Source organism: Alligator mississippiensis, chromosome 1 (assembly GCF_030867095.1).
Source record: "Alligator mississippiensis isolate rAllMis1 chromosome 1, rAllMis1, whole genome shotgun sequence".
Lineage (NCBI taxonomy): Eukaryota > Metazoa > Chordata > Crocodylia > Alligatoridae > Alligator > Alligator mississippiensis.
This window is the reverse complement of record NC_081824.1, coordinates 95,975,115-95,998,881: the sequence shown is the minus strand read 5'-3', so window position 1 is coordinate 95,998,881 and position 23,767 is coordinate 95,975,115. Positions and strand designations below refer to the sequence as shown.

The 23,767-nt window shown below is 42.6% G+C and overlaps 1 protein-coding gene and 1 long non-coding RNA gene across 2 annotated transcripts in view; one reads left to right on the top strand and one right to left on the bottom strand.

Moving 5' to 3' along the window:
* SLC22A16 (solute carrier family 22 member 16) overlaps window positions 1-14,540 on the top strand; it is a 75,885-nt gene extending 61,345 nt beyond the window's left edge. The window contains exon 8 of the mRNA XM_014605853.3: window positions 8,064-14,540. Within this exon, the coding sequence (XP_014461339.1) occupies window positions 8,064-8,276 (213 nt within the window). The 3' untranslated portion in view covers window positions 8,277-14,540. The remainder of the gene's footprint in view (window positions 1-8,063) is intronic.
* On the bottom strand, window positions 938-6,515 carry LOC109286256 (uncharacterized). The gene is made up of 2 exons (XR_009464023.1): window positions 6,408-6,515; window positions 938-1,463 (listed from the first exon to the last, which is right to left on the bottom strand). It is a non-coding gene; the product is annotated as an uncharacterized LOC109286256 (long non-coding RNA).
* Window positions 14,541-23,767: the final 9,227 nt, after the last annotated feature.

The following is a 23,767-nucleotide window of genomic DNA, read 5'->3' as shown; positions in this document are numbered from 1 at the left end:
TGGTCTATTTTCATTATTCATGTAGAGTGAGTGAGTAAGTGAGTTAGTGTGTGTGTGTGTGTGTGTGTGTGTGTGTGTGTGTGTGTGTGTTAGGTCACATAATGAGGTGATTCAGAGGCCCTTGAATGGAGAACAAGCCTGTCATCCAAGATCTCATGATCACAGCAAGCTTCTGACATGCTAAAAAAAATGCAGCCAAATAAGGGGCCAATAGAAGTGTTGGGAAAAGAGTGCGAGAGAAAGGATGTTAACAGTATAACCAGATGAAAAACAAGTAAACAGGTAGCAAAAGAAACAAATGGCACACAGTGGGCATGTCTACACAAGATGCTACGGTGCTCTAATGATGCACTACAGCACCATAGCGTCCATTGGCAAAAACCATGACACTCCACTACATTGCCATAGCAACACGCTCCCTTGTTATAGCATATTGCTACAGCAATGTAGCAGCCAAAAATAACCATGCACAACCAGCACAGCATGGGCTGTTACTGTGCCATCTTTTAGCACTTCCAAAAGGAAGTGCTAAATGACAGCGCAGTAACAAGGATGCCATATGGCTATGTGTCGATGCACCCAGTGATGATGTTCACTTAGTCTGTGGCACTTCACAGAAATTTGAATTTGGTGGCTTGGTCTTCTTGTAGGTGTTTCCAATTCATGCCACTATTTGTTCCAACATGATCATTTGCAGCTCTGATTAACCTTCTTTGTAGAAAATGGGCATTTCTTCAGCACCTATATTTGCATCTATTTTGTACAAAATATTTTCAGGTTAGCTGTTTTTCTTCTTTATTAGATATGATATCTGAGCAGCTCAGGAATTCCACACCTGTTTAGTCATGGCTTTTTTTCCTAAAGGGTAACTTTAGATTGACATGTGCAAATACATAAACAGTTTCAGACTTTGAACAGAAGATTTTAAACAAATAAACCAATTTTATCCTTTTTATTTAAAAAACAATATTAACTTTTAGTTCTTTGAAAAGCCAGTAAAACTCACTTTATGTGGCCTTTAATATCACATTCTGTATATGATTTCTGAATGCCAAGAAGGAAAAAGTATAAATCCTAAAAAGTTTGCAACCAGCTTCTCTTCCCATATTTCTATTTTTGTACAAACAATTGAGTTTTCCTGCAAAAGTAGAGTTATGTCTATTTGATTCTTCAACTATAAACTCTGAATTTTTGGATATTTGAGCCAGTTATTTTGGAAGGATGTCTGAGGGTAGGGAGCAGAACAGGTTTGCATAAAGCTCCCTAGGTTTCTAACAGCTGTTTTCTTTCTTCATAACTTTTATCACAGCAACTCCATACACACCAAAGATAGGAACACAGAAAAGTTGCAAAGACAAGATGTGCAGAACATAGTAATCCTGGGAGAACATTCTTCTCTTTTTTTTTTTCCCTTCAAAGTTTTCTTTTCACTGGCAGTGATAAGGTTTATCTGTTCTGAACTCCTGCAATTAAAACACAGCAGGGGAAAGTTGAAACATTTTGGAAAGCAATGCAAGTGGCATTGCAAATGAAAAGATGTACTTAAAATATGAACTACCTCCAGTGCACAAAAAAGCACACTCAGGAATGTAACTGGTGCTATAGTAGCGACTGCAAATGTATGTTTTCATAATGAACTCCTGTTCTTAGGCATTTATAAGTTTACTAAATATATTTTTTCTTGGGATGAAGTTTAACATACACACCTCAGTTAGCAGACACATTTTGGGGTGAAATTCAAAACAGCATAGATCGGTTTAAAAAAAAGACTAGCATATATTATGTTGATAGACTGTATGTACCACACATTGGCACATATTCTGAAAGTTTCTTTTACCATTTGGATGACTGTATAACTCATTTATGGCCTTGACAGCCATGAATAAAGCAAACCATCCTTAATATGATACCCCCAGCCATCTTAGGGTACAGATTTGAGAAAATGTATATGTTTAAATAAATACTCTTGGTACACTCTGTTTGTATCTCTCAGCTTATAAAATTGGGTTACCTTGGTTACAGGCAGTCAGTTGTCTCTCTGACATCAGCATGAATCAGAATAACTCCATTTAAGTCAATGAAGTTACAGAAATGTAGATCTTGTATAACTTAAATCAAAAGATGACTACTGAATTTTCAAGAAAGAATTAAAGCATTTCTAAAGTCGGATTTCTATAAATAAAGATTAACAGGATTTTTAGGTTCATTTTGAGCTAGCCAAGCTGGATATAAATATATTGATCATCAGAAACAGAATTTCTTGTTCTCTAGTGAGTAGAAAGCATGAGTTTGTAGTGACAACATTTGTTTGATGCCAAAGCTGCCCTTCAGATTGTATGCTGAATATAACACGTCCTGGACATTGCACCAGTGTGAAATCCCAAGCCCTCCTCTTTCCTGGTTTAGGATTTTTACTGTTGACTTCAGACTGGCCGAGGTCTGGCCAGTGCTGGGGGGTTTCAGAAATTCCATCTAAGAATTTAAAGGCAAATGTAAACAGAAGAAGTGCTTATTCTGTTCCCAGTGGAATGATTTCCAGACAGTCAGTGTGGTAGCACGGGTTAGGACAACTCTTCACTGCATAAGTTGAGTAAAAGATGAACAGACATGGAAAAGCAGCCCTTAAGTGCCTTTACAAATTAAGGGCCATTTAATCCAATGGCTATTAAATGGAAAATGAATAAACGACCTTGGGAACAAAATCCAGTGCCCACCTCACATCCCCTCTTGCTTGTCCTCCTTCTGGTATCAGGACTCTTACATTACTTTCTGAGCAACAGACCAGCTTCAACAGGAGGGATGAAAGATGCCCTCAGCCCTGCCTAGCTCATATCCTGGCCGTTACTATAAAGTACTAAGAAATGGCAGGTGTGGATTCAAACCCATACAGGCTAGGGAGGTAGGGCCTATAAAACAGGTTGAACACTTCCTGGGCAAGTATCCTCACCACTGGTCTGTTGGCTCTGCTCTTCTGCTCAGCTGCATTCATGGTCTCAGCTTCAGATGGTCACTTGCCATGGTTTTTCTCTGCTGAAGGAATTGGGGACTTATGCAGAGTTTATGCGCTTCCGCATTGACTGGAAAATGGACTGCCACTGAGCTTAGGTGAAATTGGATGCCTAGGTGGCTGTTCTGGATAACTTCTGAGCATGTGAAGTATCCCAGCTCCATTTGCCTTGAGATTCTTTCAGATCAAAATAGAGCCACATAAGGAATTAGGTGTCCTAGTAATTTTAGGACTGCTGTGTGGAGTAGAACAGGTTCACACTTAGTGACATAAATTTCTAAAAGCTGAATAAAGGCCACCTAGGTGATGTTAGAGTTAGAGCAGTGGTTCTCAAACAGGGTGCCACAAGCCTACCATGAGCCCTGCCCTGCCCACTCCTCTGCATTACAGTTCTGATCAGCCTAAGCAAGCAGGAGCTGGCCAAATGGGGTTGCAATATCAGCAGATGGGGTCACGGGGGGTGGGTTAGGAGTGAGAGGCCATACTGGGCCCCTGGGGTTGGGAGTTGTGGGTTGGGAGTGAGGGGCCATACTGAGGAAATGGGGCTATAAATGAGGTCGTGCTGAGAAAAAGTTTGGGAAGCACTGGTCAAGCTCCATTCATGCTCCTCCGAGGAACAGAGGTGCATGGGGCAGGGAAGGGCTGCCCAGAAAGGGAAGGGCTGCATAGCCTGAGGCAGCTCCTGCCTGCTTTGGGCTTATCAGGGCTCTAACGCAGCAGAAGCGTACATACATGCCAAAGCCCTTCCCAGGCTGGCTGTGCAGCAGTTGCGGGGCAATTTTATCTGAAGGCAGCATGACCCAGATGAGAAGCATTGAGGTAAAGTGAAACAGCACCAACAGTGATCCTCAACCAGGGAGGCTGCCTCATTCAAAAAAGTGGTGGAGGTGTGCCCTAAACCTGAAACGGCAAGAACCACTGGGTTTTATGTGGTTGTAGTTATGATGATCCAGGAAATGTATGAGAAGCAAGGCTTTTTGGTGACAACTTTTATTGGGGCAACTGTGTAGTTGAGAGAGATGCAGAGGAGGATCTAGGCCTCCGTGCTATTTTTTGGCTTAATTTGTGGCATGATGAAAACATGATCAGGGCAGAAAAAGGGAGAATTGACAACCCCTTAAAAATATATTTTTTTAGTATTGGAAAACAGCAAAGCCACTTAAAGGAGAGTTGTGAATACCATCAGTTCCCCTTAATTAATATCCCTTGCTGACTGTGGATTTGTCTGGGGTGGCCTTTGCTAGTTTGGCATCCATTTCTACAGGAGTAAGAATGCAAGCCTTCTCCTGTATTCCTTCCTGGGAGATAACTCACCATTTTATTTTCATTGTATTTTGTAGTATCCAACAGTATTTTGCTTAGTAGTTTGTTCTTTCAGCTTCTACATTCAGTTTGAGTGTAAGAGGAAAGAGACCTGACAGAGGTAAATCTGCTTCTCACACGGGATTCCTTGACAAGTGGTTATTCTTACTCCAGGGGAATCCTGACTGCTCAGTGCCTCAAACTGAAGACAGCTAGTTCAAGTTACCGCTGAGAGTTAACATTTGAAGACTTCTTCCTGACTTGAAAGAGCTATTTCAGTCAGAAGCAGGTGGTGGTTGGCCAGTGCCAGTGCCAGTGTATCCATTTCTCTCTGAAGTGCTGTGTTTTGAAAAATACAAGCACAATGATTTCAAATGTGCTCTCTCACAATTGGCGAGAGTATTAAAAAAAAAAAAAAAGGATCAGAGCTGAGCTTCAGTACAGGGCAAGAAGAGGATATTACAGGGTCAAAGTGTATGGATTAACAGTTGTAAAACAAAAAGAGAAATTTGCCCAGAAATAATGAATTAAAGATATGACAAATTAGATTTGGATCACAGACAGTCTAACGGATACGATAGATAATTACTGTTAATGCCTGTAAAATGCTTTGCAGATATAAAGTGCTTCAGAAGGCATAAAAAAAGTAAATAAAAGAGGAAAAGAGGAAGAATAACAAACATGACTATTGACTATCTATAGCAATAAAAGTGAAGGAAATTCTGTGGTCCCTTGGGAGAGAGACTTTCTGTGTTCTTGTATACCTACTTGAGATCCCCGATCTTGCTTGTGGTTTCTGACCACTGTCACAATAAAAGACATCATCATGCTGAAATCTGCTGATCACTAGAGTGTTCTAGTTCAAAACATTGACATAGTACATGGGTAAGTAGGAGGCTGGGCCCCTATCAGCTTCCTGGCTCTCATTCAGGAAAGTATTCTTACTCAGAGCAGTATTTGTGTTTCTATTTAAATGCCAACCTGCTTAGTTTTAAGAGCACAAGGATAGACTTAAAATGTGCTTACATGCTGTAACAGGTACACGATCTGGGCCGCCCTTAATGTGGCCCACACACCTGTCTCTGAGGCAACTGCCCGCCTACTCGCCTGCCATGCTTTGTTGTTAATTAGCAGGAGGCTGCCCTGGTACTGCCCCGCTGCCAGGGGGCGCTATCTGTGGCTCCTTTCCTCCCCAATACTGCAGCCCAAGCCTCGCAGATGTTACTTCAGGTCTATCCCCATCTTGGCCCCTTCCTGTTCTCTCTGGGCCCTCTCAGGTGTTGCTAACACCCTCTCCTGGGGGCTCGCCGTGCCCACACTTGGGCTCCTTAGTAGCGTTGCCCCCCTATCCGGGGCTCGCCGTGCCCACACTTGGGCTCCTTAGTAGCGTTGCCCCCCTATCCGGGGCTCGCCGTGCCCACACTTGGGCTCCTTAGTAGCGTTGCCCCCCTATCCGGGGCTCGCCGTGCCCACACTTGGGCTCCTTAGTAGCGTTGCCCCTTAGGGGAGCAACATAGTTCAGGAAGCTCATCTGGGCCTCCCCACCCCCACAGTGGGGCTTCCCAATAGCGCTCCCCCCTCTGGGGCTCGCCACCCCCGCAGTGGGGCTTCCCAATAGCGCTCCCCCCTCTGGGGCTCGCCACCCCCGCAGTGGGGCTTCCCAATAGCGCTCCCCCCTCTGGGGCTCGCCACCCCCGCAGTGGGGCTTCCCAATAGCGCTCCCCCCTCTGGGGCTCGCCACCCCCGCAGTGGGGCTTCCCAATAGCGCTCCCCCCTCTGGGGCTCGCCACCCCCGCAGTGGGGCTTCCCAATAGCGCTCCCCCCTCTGGGGCTCGCCACCCCCGCAGTGGGGCTTCCCAATAGCGCTCCCCCCTCTGGGGCTGGGGTCTACGCACCCCATGTGCTGCGCCCACTGGCACTGGGGTCCTCACACTCCGCTGTGAGTCCCCTATGAGGCCTCCTCCAACCCCTTATAGCCTCACCCAAACCACCGGTCTTGTAACAACAACAAAACACAAGCCCCTGGGCTGTAACATAAATTGAAGCCACCTGGCCAAAACAACATTGCTCAAGCCTCAAAAGCTGCCATAAGCCATACCTGCAGTCAGGCTTCTTCCCATATCCTAGCTTAGAGAGCTCCTGCCTCTCTGGCTGCTGACAGGGAACTGCCTCTGGCCTCAGCTCCTGGGCTTTATAAGAGCCATGCCCTGCCCGTTTGGGTCAGCTGACCTCCTCTGGTTGCCCTGGCAACCCACAGCTGGGCTCCTTAGCCATTGCTAGGGCTCCTTCCTTAGCAGTTTTCCCCTCTTCAGGCACAGGGCACCTCAGTGCTCTGTGACACATGCTTATTTGATTTGGGACCACTGTGCAGGGATGCCCTCTTTCCTAGGTGAAAGAGGCTCTCATACTACATAAACAGGTGCAGTAACTATAGCAGCAATTCTCAGCCATGGTTCTGTGGCACCCTGGGGTACCTTGAGATCCTTTCAAGGGTGCCAATCAACATTAGCACTGTTAGGTGTGCAAACATGATTTACAAGATAAATTTAAAATTTTCAAATAGGAATTCATAGTGTTATAAAGATTCTGACCTGTTGTGGTCTTTTTGAGTTCTTTGCAACAGAAGAATTGCTCTAGTATTTTTCTGTAGTAAAAAATGAGTGAATATTAAGAGCTGGCTTTGTCCAAGGGATGTCTTGAGTTCTGATCCTCAAAGGGAACTTATAAAACACCTTTCGTAGATAAGCCTACAAACTTCAATTTATAAATCTACTGGATACAAAAAATCATGGACTCAATATAGACATTGGATTTATGACACATTACAACCTGCCTGGTATCTGATATGCCAGGTACCTACCAGACCTGACCTCCTACACTTTTCTTTTCCCCCTTTCCTCTTTTCCCCCTTCCTTCTCTTTTCTCTCCTGCTTTTCTGCCCTTTGTCTTCCTAATTTCCAGCTATTTACTTTTTCACAGACAGCCTCTTTTCTACCTTGAAAATCTACTCTGTAGAGTCTCCCTTACTCACCTTTTGCTTTTTTTCTCTCCTCATTTTCCCCCCCTCCCTTCTCTGCTCCACCCTCTATTTTCCTAATTTCCAACTATTTACATTCTCATACATAGCTTCTTTCATTCCTTGGAGTCTCAGAACAGGAGAGACTTCCTATGTCTGAAGAAGGGTGATTGCTCCCATAAGCTTGCAAATTTTTTTTTTTCAAACTACTCAATTGGCCTAATAAAAGATATCACATCTACCCAAAGAACCTTGCCAGTCTTGAGTCTAATAAGTGATATGTTGAGTTTAAAGAGGTTGAGAATCAGTGACCTAGACAAAGACCAGGGTTTATGCTCTGCTTTCCCTCCAGTATATGGCAGCAGGGAAATTGCGCCAACCCCAAAAACTAATGTAAGTAATTCTACATTAGCTTCTTAAATATTGTGATACTTCTTAAATAAGAGAGCAGCTATTTAATGAGATTGTAATGATTCTATTCACACCAGAAGTATTTTGCCTGATCACAGCAGGTCTGTATTTAGATCATTGTGTCTGTAAGACAGTTTTTCTCTGTGTTAATTTTTCAGGGCAAACTTTGATTTAATTACAACAAGAAATGTTAAAGATGATTGATCTTTTGTTTTCATTAATGCTTACTACACTCCTGTTTTTAAACACATCTCTTAAAACAAGTTCAAAATTTTACATGAATCCAAATGCTTATTTATCTTTTCTTAAATTGTTTATTTCTTCTAGTTGCTTGTTGGTATCATGGCATTTCTGAGCGGATTGTTAACATTAATGCTTCCAGAAACTCTTGGAAGACCATTGACTAGTACTTTGATGGAAGCTGCAGAAATGGGAAGAAAGCAGGACATCAGTTCAGAAAAGTCCCCTCCAGCAGAGAGTGGTGTGATGTTACAAAAGATAGAGATTCTTAGCCAAGAGACACGAGGCATCGAGAAATAAAGCAACATCAGAATTGTTATCATTGGTTTAAATTACCATGAATTTTTAAGGCCATTTTATTAGAGTCTCTGACCGTGTTACTAATACATGTGCCTTTTCATGTGTATGGAAACTTGCCTATTCAACAGAAGAATAAAAATGACAGGAGACTTTAAGGAACTAGGAAATTTTTGAAGGCACTTTCAGAGCTACTATGAAACTTAAACCAATTTTTAAAAATTTGATTATTTTATCTTAACTGCTTGCAGTGACTAGCATTGATTGTGGAAGCTTTTTTATGGATTCCCAAAACATTTTCATTCTGTGCTTTAGATTTTCCTTAGCCATGTTTTTAATCTCATGATAGAATTCCCTTTCAGTTCCTGTCATATTACAACTGAGGGGAAAAAAAGTTTTGTGACTCCAAGCACAGTGTCATAATTCAGTTTACGGTTGCATCAAAGCATGGCAATAATGTGTAAGGTTAAACATACCTATACAATTATGTTTTTCACATTTGCTTTGAGAAAAATGCCATTGGTATTAAAGAAATTACGATGTTTGCAACTGAAAAAAGTCTACATTTCCAGAAGTTAGCAAATAATAAGTAAACTGTTTGTTCTGTTGAATTGCAATGATATTTTTATTAGTACATTAGGGAAATGCTGCTTACTGACTCCATTGTAGTTTTTTTTGTCTATGTAGTATAGATAAAACCTGACATCTTTAACAATTTTATTCATTCCAGACTATTTTATTATATGATACCTCCACATTTATTTCAGTTCACATTTATTGTAAGTTTTTTAAAAGCCTGTAGGATAGTACCAACACCTTTGCAAAATGCCTGCACAGGGACTATTCATTCCTTAAGTTTTCAAAACAGTAGAACTTAAGTCACACACAGGCCCTTTTACACACAGATGTATCTAGCCCTTAGGGTTTATTTAATGTGTACCTGTTAGACTTGATAGCAAAGTATTATCTTTCTTATAAGCCATCTATCTGTAATCTCCTTTTTTTGTTATGCTGAACAGAGTAGCAAAGCATTTAATCATAGTTTGGGAAAAAAATGATTAGTCATTAGAAATGAATGGAAATGTCACAGAGTCCTGCAGATGCCCGTAAACATCCCTCGGTCACTGTACCATTTGCATATCAGCTCTCAATGTTGGACCGGTACAAGTGAGTGGTTCTTAGGGAGAGGGACCATAGAACATGTCAGTTCATTCTAGCTGCTGTTTTCATGGCTTTCTGTTGTAGTCCCCTCTTTTTAGTTTATCTTTAGAGCTGACTGTTTCTCCCTTCTGTGCATTTGAAGTTATTGGGGAGAAATATTCTACATAGGCAACGGCTGATAGTTTGCCCTCAGTTATGCCTGAACAATCTCATTGGCTTGATAACATCTGAAAACATAAAACATCTCAATATCTCCATGCCCTGCTAGTAGAAAACAAAGCATCTCATTTCAATTGAAGTTCTGTCCTGGACTTCTGAGTAATGTTCTGGGTCCAGGCTAAGGACTAACTCAAGTCCTAGGTGGGGAAAACACACGTTTAATAGCCAAGACAATCAACAAATCAAAGTATAAGCAGTATCTATGGAATAATCTTGCATAAAGCAGAAAGTGGGGTTTTGCTTCCCTTGCTACACCCAGGAAAAAACACAGTATTCAGGGCATGCATGAAGAACTGTGCTTCTATCTGCAGCCAAAGTCTGATATTAATTTGCAAAACACTTGAGCACATGCTTAACAATAAAACCTTGAGCAATCTCACCTCTATGCAGATAAAGATATGTTTTGCTAGGTGGGGATACTTGCCTGCTTGGGGTAACACATTTTGCTGAATTGGGAGCCAAATGCTCTGGCATTGATCCTTGGTCCCCTTCCATTTTCCATGGCAGAATAGCTGCTTCTAATCCCCTTCTCCCCCATGCAAAGGTGTTTTACAGTGCAGGAAGGGGGACAGCAGTAAGAGGAAATAAATTGATTTTTTCTGATTTTTCTGAGAAACCAGTACCATGACTGGGTCCTTTTACAGGGCCAGTGCCCTTTCTTTGGAGTCCGCGGGCCACTGTAAAATAATAACTTGAAGATTAAAAGTACAGAAACTAACCCAAAAACACTGAGTATTTGTGGGACATTGCAGTGTATTTGTAACAAAGAAATCTGAATTTCAGTTCTGCCATATACAGGAAAAAAACACTTAGGGGTATTCCTGCTCTTACTGAAGTCACAACAAGGCATAAATTCCCATGACTTCAGGACCAAGCCCTTAATCAAATTATGTAAAATAAGGAAGGAGACAAAAGCCATAACTTGGAAACGCTTGAGTAATCCTTAGGGACTTGAATGCTAACTCTAACAGAACATGCAGCGTGGTGGCAGGTGCAAGTGTCCAGGCAGGAAGGAGCACAAGCAACAGAAAGTTATATCTCCAAGTCTTTTGAAGTAAGAAAGGTAAGTATGTTATGGATATAAATAGGAAGATCCCCCAGAAACTGAGCATGCATAACTTTTACTGAAGTGATGCTTGGATGCTAAATTTTGTCTTAAAAATGCTTCAAAAGTCTGGTGCTGAATATGGATCTACATATTTGCATTTTACATAAGGAGGCTAGAGAATTTTAACAAAGTAATTACTGTATTGATGAAAAGTTGTTAAATTTTCATGGGGACTTATGTAACTAAGTCCCACAATGGAGGTACCACTGGGATTCTCTAAACCCTCATGTAGCTGCTCCTTAACCCTCAAAGTGCTCTAAGTCCCAGGGCACCCAAGTCACCACTGATAGAAATCCTTAAGCGCCAATATTTCTGCCTGTGGGCATGCACGCCAACCTGAGGGCCTAAGCAGCTCAGCACCTAAGCCTAAGGCATGTCCCCATTTATCTTACCTTTGGGATCCAATCCAACTGGATCAGACAGTGCACAAAAAACAAAGAGGAGGAGGATTTAGACCCAAGAGTTGTGGAAAGTGGGATACCCGGTTTCTTCCCAATTTGGATCACAGATTTGAGCCCAAATTTCCACCTGCCAGGTGGGGGTTTTAAAAACTGAGCTATTGGGTGTTGGGTACAGGTAGGTGGGTGTCTCTACCTCTCAATTTCTGTGAGCAGATTTAGTTAAGGTACCTAATTTCCTGAGAGAGGAGGGGCTTAGTCTTTGTTCCTTTCCTCAGCACTTCATATTGGTGCTTAAGAAACATCCCCATACACAAAGACAAACTGTTTGCTGGCTTCTGTGAATGAAATTCTTCAGTGCCTACCTCTCCCAGTGACACTGGGGGAATCTTGAGAACCACAGCCTAATGAAAGGTTATGGATTTCAGTAGGTAGTACAGTGTCCAAATGTTAGGCATTTGAACACTGTATATTGTAACACCCCTATTCCTTTTACATATAGCCTTTACAGCCAATCCTAGTGCCACTGAAGTCAATGGGAATTTAATATTTGATTCTAATGGGACCAGGATTTGCTCCACAGTGGGCATGTCTACACGAGACTTTTTACTGCACATTAGACTAATGCACAATGGAGCATCAGCATCTTCTTGTGCATGGAACTCACTGCACAGTAAATTAGGCTAATGCGCCATTTGCTAGTATCAGGAAATACAGATACTACATTAAGGGCACTTTAGCTACTGCAGAGTAGTGCATGTGTAGATACTGACCAAAAGCAATTTGTTTCCAGGCAGCAGGGAGCTCACTGTTGCCTAGATAAGCTCTGATGTGGAGGGGAGCTGTGCCAGCTGTCTTGGACGATGGGACTGCTGTGTCCCAGTCATGTGGGGATCAGGTCAGGACCTGATCCCCACATGACCGGGAAAGCGTTACGCTCATGGAGCATGGACAGCTCTCCCAGCCATGGGGGATCCTGTGCCCTCTGCCAGCCCGAGGGCTGCCACCCAAGGGAGCCTAGAGCTCCCCCTGGTGGCTGCAGAGAGGCATAGCAGGGCAGGAGCAGCCCTGGACCGGGCTGCTCCTGCCAGACACAATTTGCTCTTGATGAGGGCACACATGTAGACATGCACCCCAGAGCACTTTAATGAGCCTTAATCTTCTGAGAAGAAAATTCAGGCACATTAATTGCATATATAGATGCACCCAGTAATCACATTTTTCACTGGAAATAAATGGTTATCTAGCTCAGGCAGTGTGTTGAGCTGAAAACCAGAGGATTAGTTGTTTAATGGCAGAAAAGAGTTCACTTCTTTAGATAAGTCATGCCTCTTGTGAATTCATATGTGTATTGCTTTGGGCACATCTAAATTCTGAGCATTCCATTCTTTCAATTGAAGAAGTAAAGAAGAAATATTTTACTAAAGTAGGGAAACCACAACTGTTACATATCTCTCTACAGCATTTCAGAAAAGTGTTTGCTTGAAATGATTTGCTGACCAAAACTTGTTTAGCACTTAAAGTACATTATAAAGATGACATAAAAGAAAAGCAGAGCTGCAGAGAAATGCAGAGAAAGTATTTTTTAAGGGTTTTTTTCAAGCAATCTAAGTCTTCTAGTCTTGAGAATGATTGTTTCTATTCCTTTGTGACATATTTTCCTCCTAGCAATCATGAAAGCTTTCTGTTAAAAACACAACCCTCTTATTTTTTTCCATAAACTTACTAGTATCTGCATTTGAGTCAATTATCTTATTGCAAATTTATAGTTCTAATTAATGGTTCTGAATATCTCTGATGTTTCATAAGATAATTCTTTGATGATTGGTCATTGTAGCTGCAATATAAAATAATTATATCTTAAAATTGATATAGTATTGTATCATAAACACTCTGATTTATCAGGGTAGTACTTGTAAGGTTCAACAAATGAATGGCTGGCAATAATTGACATTTGTTCAATTCTAACAAGACCTGTTAATATAAATGAACATATCTGGTATTTTAAATTGAATATCTTTTAAACTAAGCTTCAAGATGTATTTTCTAATTGAAGGTTTTTAATTTATTTTTATATGATCTTGAAGTTTCAATTAACACTATGGGGGAAGAACAGAGCAAACTGTGTGCGCTCAATGCCAGATGCCAATGCGCTGAGAGTCCAACAAGTAAAGGAATCCTCCCTAAGGCAAGAGAAGTGCTGTGCGGCAACTTCTTAGAAACTGGAGAAGGTCCCATATTTGTAGGCTTGCAGTGAGAGGACTGAAAGATTTTCTGCTCCTTCCCCCCGCCCACCTCAACAGCTCAGGCCGTGCTCTCATGCCAGGGACCCTTCATGGAGATCGGCTTTGCAACAGACCAGGGTTGTACAGCTTCTTTTTTTATGGCCTTCCAAATCCAGAGTCACCTTGCACAAGATCCAGCACTCTGGTTACTGAGATAGGGGGTCTAGATTTGGCCTAAATGAATATGCCAAATGTACCCCTGTGATAGTTGCCCAAATCCCCTAACTAGCAGTAAAGACAGAAACTAAACAAAAGCTCAGAAGAATAATTATGAATTCAAACATTAGCAAGTTTTTCTCTGCTTTCAAGGTAAATTCCTGTTGAGTCTGCACAAGCTCTCTATTGTTGAATCTCTCACAAGATGAGGTTACAGTAAATCCAGGCACTGGTAGATTTGTTCTAACAATGTCTACACCAGGAAATACACATGCTTTGGTAACATCTGAGTGGTATACCATATTTTCTTGGATACAACATGCCCAGAATAAAATTGATGCTTTGTTTTTGAAAGGCATAGTGAAGAAAAAAAGATTTTTCCAAAAGCCAAAACCTTAGATGTTGCTTGAAGATTGGTCTCCATGGGTGGACCTCTGATTTTGACAAGAGCTCCAGACCTGCAAAATAGGAGGAGAGAGATCAGGAGCAGCTAGCCGACAGCAAACATGGCCTGAGAAAGGTTATTTTGATTTGTGGAACATCAAGACCGTTAAACAGGGAGAAATGATCATTAACACCTGTGAAGAACAATGAGCCACTGAAGTAAATTGACCCCCTCAACTGCCTAAATAGTAATGGTACTGCTGCTGCACTCTTGAGGAGGAATCAAAGTGCAGTGCTTCTACTCTGGGCAGAAAATCAACTTCCATGTTTAATGTGCCCCCTAATTTTGAGGAGCTGATTTTTGGGGAAAGGTGCATATGGTATGTGAGTAAATATGGCATATACTATTCTAACTAGCTTTGCCCACAGAGCGCACACAGATTTAATCAGACATGTATTATAAAGGTAAAGGAATTTTGTTGATCTCTTATGTATTTCTCCTCTCAAAGTATGTACACCAATAAAGTGGCAAATCCATTATTTGATCTTTAAATAGCTTCTGAGGCAGCTGTTTGATTCTGTTTTTCTGCTGTGTCTTCATTGTATTCACATGCATTGGTGTTATAAACTCACTCGCTATTACCTGCAAGTTTCCTGGGGTGACTTGTCATAGTTGGGGTTGAAAGTTATCATTTAAATCTCTCTGTGCCATTTATGTTTACAGATGCAAGTCAAGATGTTATTACAGTGTCACCTGGTGGCTACACAAGCTTTTTTAATTTTTTAATTGAATATTAAGTGGTGACTTTTTTTTCACTCCAGCTGTGGGACTTATTTTTTTTATACTGCCCTCTGTCTGCCAAGAACTTGCCATCATAGACCAAAGGCAACAGTGAGATAAATGGCTGTGTGTGTTATAGGACGGCTGTGAATTTGTCAGAAAACAGTGTAAGTGGTTATAGACGTGTGTGATTTATATGAATTTGGCATTCAGAGGGCATGGATAACATCTGTAACTTGTACATGAAGAGGTAGGAATCAGGAATAGCACCTAATGGGATGGGATAAGAAAAAGCAAATGGTTTACCTGTTTTTCATAGAATCCTTTGTTAGTCTCCCACAGCAAGTTGTGCTTATTTTTTACTTTCTGTATGTCAAATTGGTACAAAGTATATTGCTTTCCAGGGATGCATGCTTTTAATTATTCATATATTCTGATCATGTTACAAAAGTCATATAGCTAACATTTTAAGTGATGTTAGCTAAATTTAGTTGTTAATATTTTTCCCTGCTCTCAAAATATAATTTAGTGGAAATTCAGTGCAACTCCGACCTAAACTGTAGTGGTAGAGAAAAAATTATCTACTAGATATAAATATGTTAAGTAAAGCAACTATCTCATAGCCTGTTCACAGGCGTATTTACTAAATAAGTCTTGATTTTCCTGTCACACTTATCTTACACCTGTAAGTCCACTAGCTTCAACCACATGACTGATCATTTACATCATTTTAAGAAAGAGGGGAATCAAGACTCAATCAGAAAAATGCTGACTGAAAGACACCAGGATGCTGACAAATACAGAATAAGAGAATGTACCATATTTACTTGACACTATGATGAGGGTTTTCACCCTAATCAACATGGGGGGAAGCTCCTCATCTTAAATTCACATACAAAGGGGGGGGGGCATGGTGTGGCATGGCAGCAGGCAGCTACTATGGCTCTGGCCCTGGGTTAGGGTCAGAGACTTGGACCCATAGCAGCTGCCTGAATCCCTCTCTGCTTGCCCTCTCCAGTTTCTGCCTTCTTTTCCCCCTCTCCCTCTTATTGTTAGGTGCCCCTTGGCTCAGCTCAGGCTGGATTGCCTCCTGGGCATGAAGCACACAGAAACTCCATCCCCTGCCCAGTCAATCAACCATGCCGATGTTGCTGCATGGTCTGGCAAGGGCTGGGTTTCTACATACTGTTCTGTGACCTGGGAGGGAATAGCCCCAAGCAGCATTTGGCAGTAAGCAGGGGATGACACAAGGGGCAAAGACTCTGGGGAGTAAGGGGAGAATGGGTAAAGGAAAGGCTGTGGGGAGCTGGGGGTGAAAGGTTCAGGTGGGGGGGGAAGAAAGGGAGGTAGAGGGCAAGGGGGCTGTCCCATCAGCCACCAGACCCCTCCACTGCTTTTCCTACTTTTTCAGGGAGAGGGTAGGGGTAAAGAAGAGCTAAATTTAAGATAGCCCTCCAATAATTAGATTCTATTCCTGAAAAAATTCTAACAAATGTATATGTTTCCCAATTATAGAATCAAATTATTGGGAAGGGGGTCATCTTGAATTCAGGGTAGTCTTAGTTTTGAGTAAACATGGTAACCCAGATAGCTTTACCGGGTACATGGCTGTCAAAGGTGCACTGTGCAGTGAATATAGAAGACATGAGCATAACGAACACACAGGATCTGCAAAATTAGGATTGCTGTTTTGTGAAAAATATTGCTGACAGCTTTTATGAATGGTGGCTGTTAAAACAATCTTTATATTAAAGCAAACAAATTACACATCCATTCCTTAATATAGACAATGTAATGTAATTATGAGGGGTCTGCATTTGAACATTTACCTTGTTCAAATTATTTATTTTTTTAAATCAATGCATTTACCTTTAAAGAAGTGCATTTATTATGATTTGTCAGAAGTAACAGGGAGTATCATGTCTGGGCATAAATTAACATGGGAGATGGCCATGCAGATAGATAATATAAGCTCTTGGGAAATGTTCAGATGTTTGTTGCTTGCAGGGAAACTCCTGGGATTCTGGCTGTTAATGTTACCCTTTTATAGTTCTCATGGCAGATGAACTGACTTTCACAGGACACAATTGTCACAGTGTTCAAGGAAAAATGAAGAGTAAATCCAGGACAGCACTGCTGGCGATTAGAAAGAAAGCCATTTTAATTAAAAATTGACCATTATACTAATAGAGCCAAGGATAAAGAAAGAAAAAAATTTCTGTGCAGAGTGAAACCATAGGTCTTTTTAATATGCAAAACAATATTACACATATCTTGTCCTGTACTGAGGGCATTTATTCATGCCATGTAGAACAGCAAGATGAACATAGTAATAATTTAAGTGGAAACAAGTCTCCAACAAATAATTTGTCACTGATCCTGCGTTCTATGATCTTGTAGTTAAATGAAAAAAGAAACTATACAGAAGGACTCCACCTCCTCCTCAGTGATTAGAAATGAGCTGCCATTGATGTAAGTGTAGTTTTTCAGTTATGCTCTGCAAATCATCAATGGTCCTCAAGGCCATGGTAAGTGGTCCAGAGCTGCCCTCTCTGCCTTTTTGATCAAAAGTTGGATGCTAAAGGTAAGAAGTGACCCAGGAGAAATTTGGAGGGTTGGCAATGGTCCATTGGTCCCAAATATTTGGGAACCACGTGCATAAGTAATCTCCAGTAAAAATAAATATACACATAAACAAACACAGAGACAGAAAGTAAGGAGTCATTAATAGTTAAAATGAGCCATAGCAGTGACCCAGCTGTGTTAATGGTCACTGTGGTGCTCTAACAGTGTAGCAAGGCCTTGCCCCAGGGGGTGGCCGTGACGTCTGAGTGGCTGCTCAGCCCTTGCCTAGGCAGTCTTTCTTCAGCACTCCCCCCCCCACCCTTCACTCACATGCCACACCTTGGTGTTCCTGTCTTTTAGAAAAAGAGAGGTTTCTCCAAAGTTTCTCAAGTCAGATCTCCTCCCGTGAACACAGGTATTTGTGCTCATTGCCTTAAGAGCCAATTATGTGGCTCCATCTGTCCTTACACTATGCCCATGCCTTGCAGGTGTACCAGCATTTCCTTGTTGTGGTTCAGCCTTCTCAGCCTCCACCCATTTCCTCTAGCTGGGCCTTTTAGCCCAGGGTCACTGTACTGGACCTGGCTTTTAGGCACCAGCCTTTATTTTGATCACCTTGGTCTGAGCCCCTAGCCCTGTCTCCGCTAGGCTCTGGGCTCCATGGCCCTATACCCTGCCCTGCTCTGGGCCCTAGGCTTGCTGCTTGTTCACTCTACCTTAAGCCTGCCCCCAGCCAGGCTCAGTGTGACTGATCACATGCCCCTAGGGTATTAATGGGGCCTACAAAAACTTCCCCTCACAGTAACACCCAAACCACCAGGTGTAAACTATAACAAAACTGAATCTGCTCTAGGTATAGCCAACAGCAACAGCAGCTAGCTGTATTACAGCCAGACTTCCCCATACTCGGGGTTGTGTTTCTCTGTAAGGCACCAGTATTGCATTCACAAATGATTTGCTAGGTATCAACTACCAGTCTTAAATCAAGTGTAACCTGGGCAGTACTCCAAGAGGTACCCCCTCTCCAATTGAAGGGATCAAAGCAGGTGCACAAGTACCATGGGAGGTCTAGGGACTCTCCTCCTCCTATAGAGGAGAGCCAGACCACCACTGGGGACTTAACCATATACCTTCTAATGAGGGAACAATACTAGGAACATAACAGGCATAATCAGGGGGTACAGAGGACACTACAGTGCCCCAAGGGGGCAGGATTCAACAAAGGTTAGACACTTACAATCCTTGACAAAAGACAGGGTTAACAAAACATAAAACACAAACAACAGAGCAAACAATACTGGTTGGGGAAATATAAAAAGGCACAAAAATACAAAATGTCAAAGAAATATAGGGCCTAGGTACCCGAAAGGGGAGAAAGGGGGAAACTACAGTGGCCCCTTTCCACTGCAAGAGAAGTTTCTCCTTGTTAGCTCACTCACCCCAAGTCACCAAAGCTGGGACTTGAACTTGGATCTCCCGTATGGTAGGCAGAAACACTACAACACAGCCACCACTGCTTTAAGCTGCTAGGGGTCTTGACCTTCCTGGAGCCCTGGCCTCACGTTAAGCTGCCTGGTCTCCAATTGGAGGAACTAGAAGCTGAACTGGGAACCTCTCAGGTCACTGCTCAGATCCTTGCTGAAGCAGCAAGCCTCTCCTGCTGGCCACAGCCTCTCATAGGCAATCCTGGAGCCCAGCAGGAAGCCTCTCCTGCCGGCTGCACACTGTGCTGCTGAGTGCCCAACTGCTGCGTGCAGGTCCCTCTCCTTCAGGCTCATCTGGGACAACTGCTTCCACCCCACTGGCCCAGCGCTTGCCAGCTCTTTGAAGCTCCTTCCTCATGGTCCCTCACTGGTCTCTTCCTTGAGTCAGCCATGCTGCCCCTTTTATCCCCCTCCAGGTGACCCAAGGGGCTGATCAGGGGACATGAGGGGTGAATCTCTGGGCCTGATTGGTGAAGAAAGGGAATCTCAAGTCCTCCAATCATCTTTTACCCCTTCAAAACCCCTGGGCTAAGTCACTGCCAGCTAGCCCATCACACAAGCACAACGGCAACATTGTGGCAACCCACAGGCCGTCAAGTTTAAGAGCAGCTCTAAACTAGTCAGCCTGGTATTCCCCCAGCAGTTTCTCTGGTCTGAAGCTCTTGATCTAACAGCCTGCAAGGCTAGCTCAGGCTCTGTGCCTATATGCCTCAGGCCCAACCCCCTTCTGGTCAGGTGACTCCTGAACTACCTGCAGGGTTCCTTCTCATGACCGGTTGCCAGACACTGCCCTGTGGGTTTATTGTGGATTGCCAAGTTTGCAGTAAGTAGCCATGGCCTTAGGTCTCCGATGGCCTATTCCTTTGCAGTGAGCAAGCTGTAGGCAGAGAACACTTGACTAACAACAGGTGCAACCCTTTACCCTGATGGGCCTCTTGCCTGACTGGGCAGCAGGGTTTTTGCCACTGTCTGGCCTCTCTTGCTGCAGTTTCTCTTCTAAAAGTAATAAGAGCCACCAGCTCTCTAATGCAAAGATTATCCAGAAGTGTTCCTACAAGCTAGCTCTGTTGCCTCTGCTTCCCATTTCCACCTGGGTATCCTGGCTGTACACTCCAGGAGGAGACAAGAATAAGTTGCATTTGGTCACTGAAGTAATAGCTACTACTGATCTTGAGAGGGAGATTCTCTAAGTATGGTTAACTGAATGTACCCGTTGTGCTTGATTTAAGATTATTAGAGCTGATACCTAGCAAATCATTTGTGAATGCAAGACTATGTTGGCATGCACAGTACTAAATAGAAAAACAACAAACATAATGCTCTCTGAAATCTCAAGTGTTTGAGTTATTATTTTGAACAGGAGCGTGGATGATTGCTTTTTTTCTAGTTCAATTTTTCTAGCATTCCTGAAAATAATTAGTATTTACGGTACTTGCATTTCACTTCTTTTGAAAGCCTTAGTGCTGAAATGACAATCCTCTGTTCATCAGCTTCTTGTACTACAGGAGATAGACCAAAGAGGTACTGCACTGTGCTCTTCATGTCAGAAAATGACAGAGATAAGAAAAATAATGGCAGTATTATTAGTTGAAGACGTACCCTGACAATTTGTCAGAAATGAACGGGCAAAAGCTCATGCTGGACAGTCATAAATGCTGTTTGCATCTAAACAAATCCTTTCTCCATCACACTAATATATAGTCCCATAATTATTAAGCATCTCAACAAGATTTAATATTTTTTTAATACTATCCAATAAACGATGTTAAAAGCCAATCAAGGCTGCTAAGTCAAGTACTCATAAGTCAGGAAATGCAACAATTAAGGTAATTCATGTCAGCTAAATTTGGCCCTGTTGTATATATGCATTATGATTTGGTCTTTAATGGCATGGTAAGTGATTGCTTGTTCAATATTTCACAATAAATGTGTGGCAACAATTCTTATTACTAATAACATTATTAATTTTCCTACAGTGGATTCCATCATCATTTGTTTGAGCACTTCACAACCATTAATTAATCTTTACAACACCACTCTGAGGTGTTGCAGTATTACTATACTCATTTTACAGCTGAAATCCTTAGGGGCAGAGAGATAAAGGCCTAACTAGTCAAGTGTCCACTATTTTTGGATCCCTAGCTTCAAATACCTGGAAGTAATTGTCCAACGTACTTTGCTTTTTTGTAGTACTTTATACATTCAAAGCACAATTCCAACTTTTTACCATTTCAGATGCTCAGCACTTTCTACAAATCAAGCCACTGCCATCTTACTTTGATAATGAAATGAAGGACAAACAATAAGGGTGGATTTCCATTTCCTTTTCAATGTCTATAAGGCAGTTTTCTGGCTGTCTCCCTGACTCAGTCTGAATGTACACATTTGCAGATCTGCAGCACAGCAGAAGTTGAATTGCTACCTGCACATAAGTGCCCAAAATGCCACTTAGATGGCTAGAAAGTTGTCATTAATAAGCACAGGGGAAAATAGATTTCAACCCTAAGTGATGGACATTGAAATTGTTGTCTTAAGTGACTGCACTAGTATCAGTAAGAAAATCTGTGGAAAAAGTAAGGATAAAGTCCAGTTCCTAAGGGTGACTGTCAACTGCCTCAATACTGAGCACTTTTTTCTGTAACAGCCCAGGAACTTAAGATACTCACATAGGGTGTGAGAAAGTGACAGATGTAGGCCTTGAATTGAGAGATTCCTCATTGCAGGCATCGTAATTACTGTGCTATTGAGTCAGCATCTTGACTACTCCTGTCTGGCCCAATTCATTTCTGAGAGAAAGTGGAAGGCAAGCTTCTTTGGGTAGATGTGTGATATCTTTTATTAGACCAACTGAGTAGCTGGAAAAAAGTTCTTTGCAAGCTTTCACACACAAGCACCCTTCTTCAGGCATAGGGAGTTTCTGCTGTTCTGAGATCTCCAAGGAATGAAAGAAGCTAAAAGTATGACAGGATGTCAGTGAGAATTTAAAATCCCCATGAATCACACACCATTCGTTATGACATACCACCCTTCCCTAGAACTTTCACAGAAAATCCTCAAACAATTGTAATCTATACTAGAAGAAGACCTCATTCTTAAAAAGATCTTTCCAGAACCATCCATCCTAGCCTTTAAACAAGCACCAAACCTTGCTAACCTCATTACCAGAAGCAAACTTCCCATGGCCCAAGCCACACCAAATGGATCCAGACCATGCCAAGATAAAAAATGCAAACCTGCCACCACATCTCCACCACTCCCACAATAACCACACCAAATGCCCTGGTGGAAAATATGTAGGACAAACCAAACAACAACTGCGCAACAGAATGAATGCACACCGAAAATCTATCATATCAAAGACAAAAATATCCAATTAACTCTGGGTGCACACTTCTCACAGGACAATCACTCCCTCTCTGATCTCTCAGTTCTAGTCCTCAAAGGGAACTTGCAAAACACCTTTTGTAGACAAGCCTATGAACTTCATAAATCTACTGGATACAAAAAATCACGGACTCAATATAGACATTGGGTGTATGACACATTCCAACCTGCCTGACATCTAATTCACCAGGTATCTGCCTGACCTTCCCATTTACACTCCCCTACCTTCCTTTTCTACCCTTTGTCTAATTTCCAGCTATTTACTTTGTCACAGACTGCCTCTTTTCTACCTTGGAGAACTCAACTACAGTGCTCTCCCTTACTTACCTTTGGCACCATTTCCCCTTAGTTTCTCCCCCTCCCTTCCCTTCTCTACCCTTTGTTTTTCTAATTTCCACCTATTTACATTCTCACTGACACCCTGCCACACTTTTAGCTTCTTTCATTCCTTGGAGATCTCAGAACAGCAGAGACTTCCTATGCCTGAAGAAGTGTGCTTGCAAAACCTTGCAAAAAACTACTCAGTTGGTCTAATGAAAGATATTAGACCAACTATTCCGTTGGTCTAATAAAAGATATCACATCTCCCCGAAAAAGCTTGCCTGCCTATGTCCTTAGACTAACAAGGCTACAACCAAAAACCCTTAGAGAAAGTAGAACATCTTCCACAAAAGATAATGAGAGCTCTACCCCAGAATACCAAATAAGTGCTCTGACTACTGACCTGGGATGTGCTATGACCCAGGTTCAAGTCCCTGGTCTGAATCAGGAAAAGCAGGGACTACAAGCTTTGCCTCTTACATTACAGGGGAGTGCTTGAATCCAGTAGTTCTCAACTTTTTAGACTTGAGGCACCCCTTGTTTGACTCAAGGTATCCCTCCCATAACTTTCATGAATTGATCAGAACCCCATTTCAAAAGCTAACTCATGTATTACCTCAAGGGATTGGATCCAGGTGGGTGCAGTGGTGTGGATGCACTCCCCCCTTTCACTTGACTGTGCTCTGGAAAGAACAGGTGGGGATTTTTTAAGCTCCTTAAGCAAGTAAGAATCCCTTCTCCCTTCCCTTCATGCTCAGTGGCACTTCTGCTCCCCTTCTCTCCCCACATTCTCTCACCCACCGCTGCCACTGTCTCCAACTGTCCTGGGGACAGAGGTAGAAGGAGGCTCCAGAGCTGCTCCTGCCTGCCCTAATTGTACACAGGTTCCTGCTTCCTGTCTGGACCCCCTGGGTGTTCCCTGTCAGCCCAAGAGCAGGCACAAGGGAAGGGAGCCCGCCTGCTGTCTCTAGCTGAGCCTGGCTTCATGCACAACCCGGATGAAACAGGGAAGGAGCAGCTCTGGATTCCTCCCTGCTGGCCCCCAGGTCAACTGAGGACAGTGGCAGCAGCAGCAATGGGTGGGAGAGAGGAGGAGGGAATGTGTAAATCAGCATGGAGGGGAAGTGAGAGGGAAGATTTTTATCTGCTTGAGGGACTTTTAAAAGTCCCCCGTTACTGCTTCTGTGGCACAGTCTACCCATCCTGGTGTGGGGGATGGGGTAGGAATGGGAGTGCAGGTAACTGCAG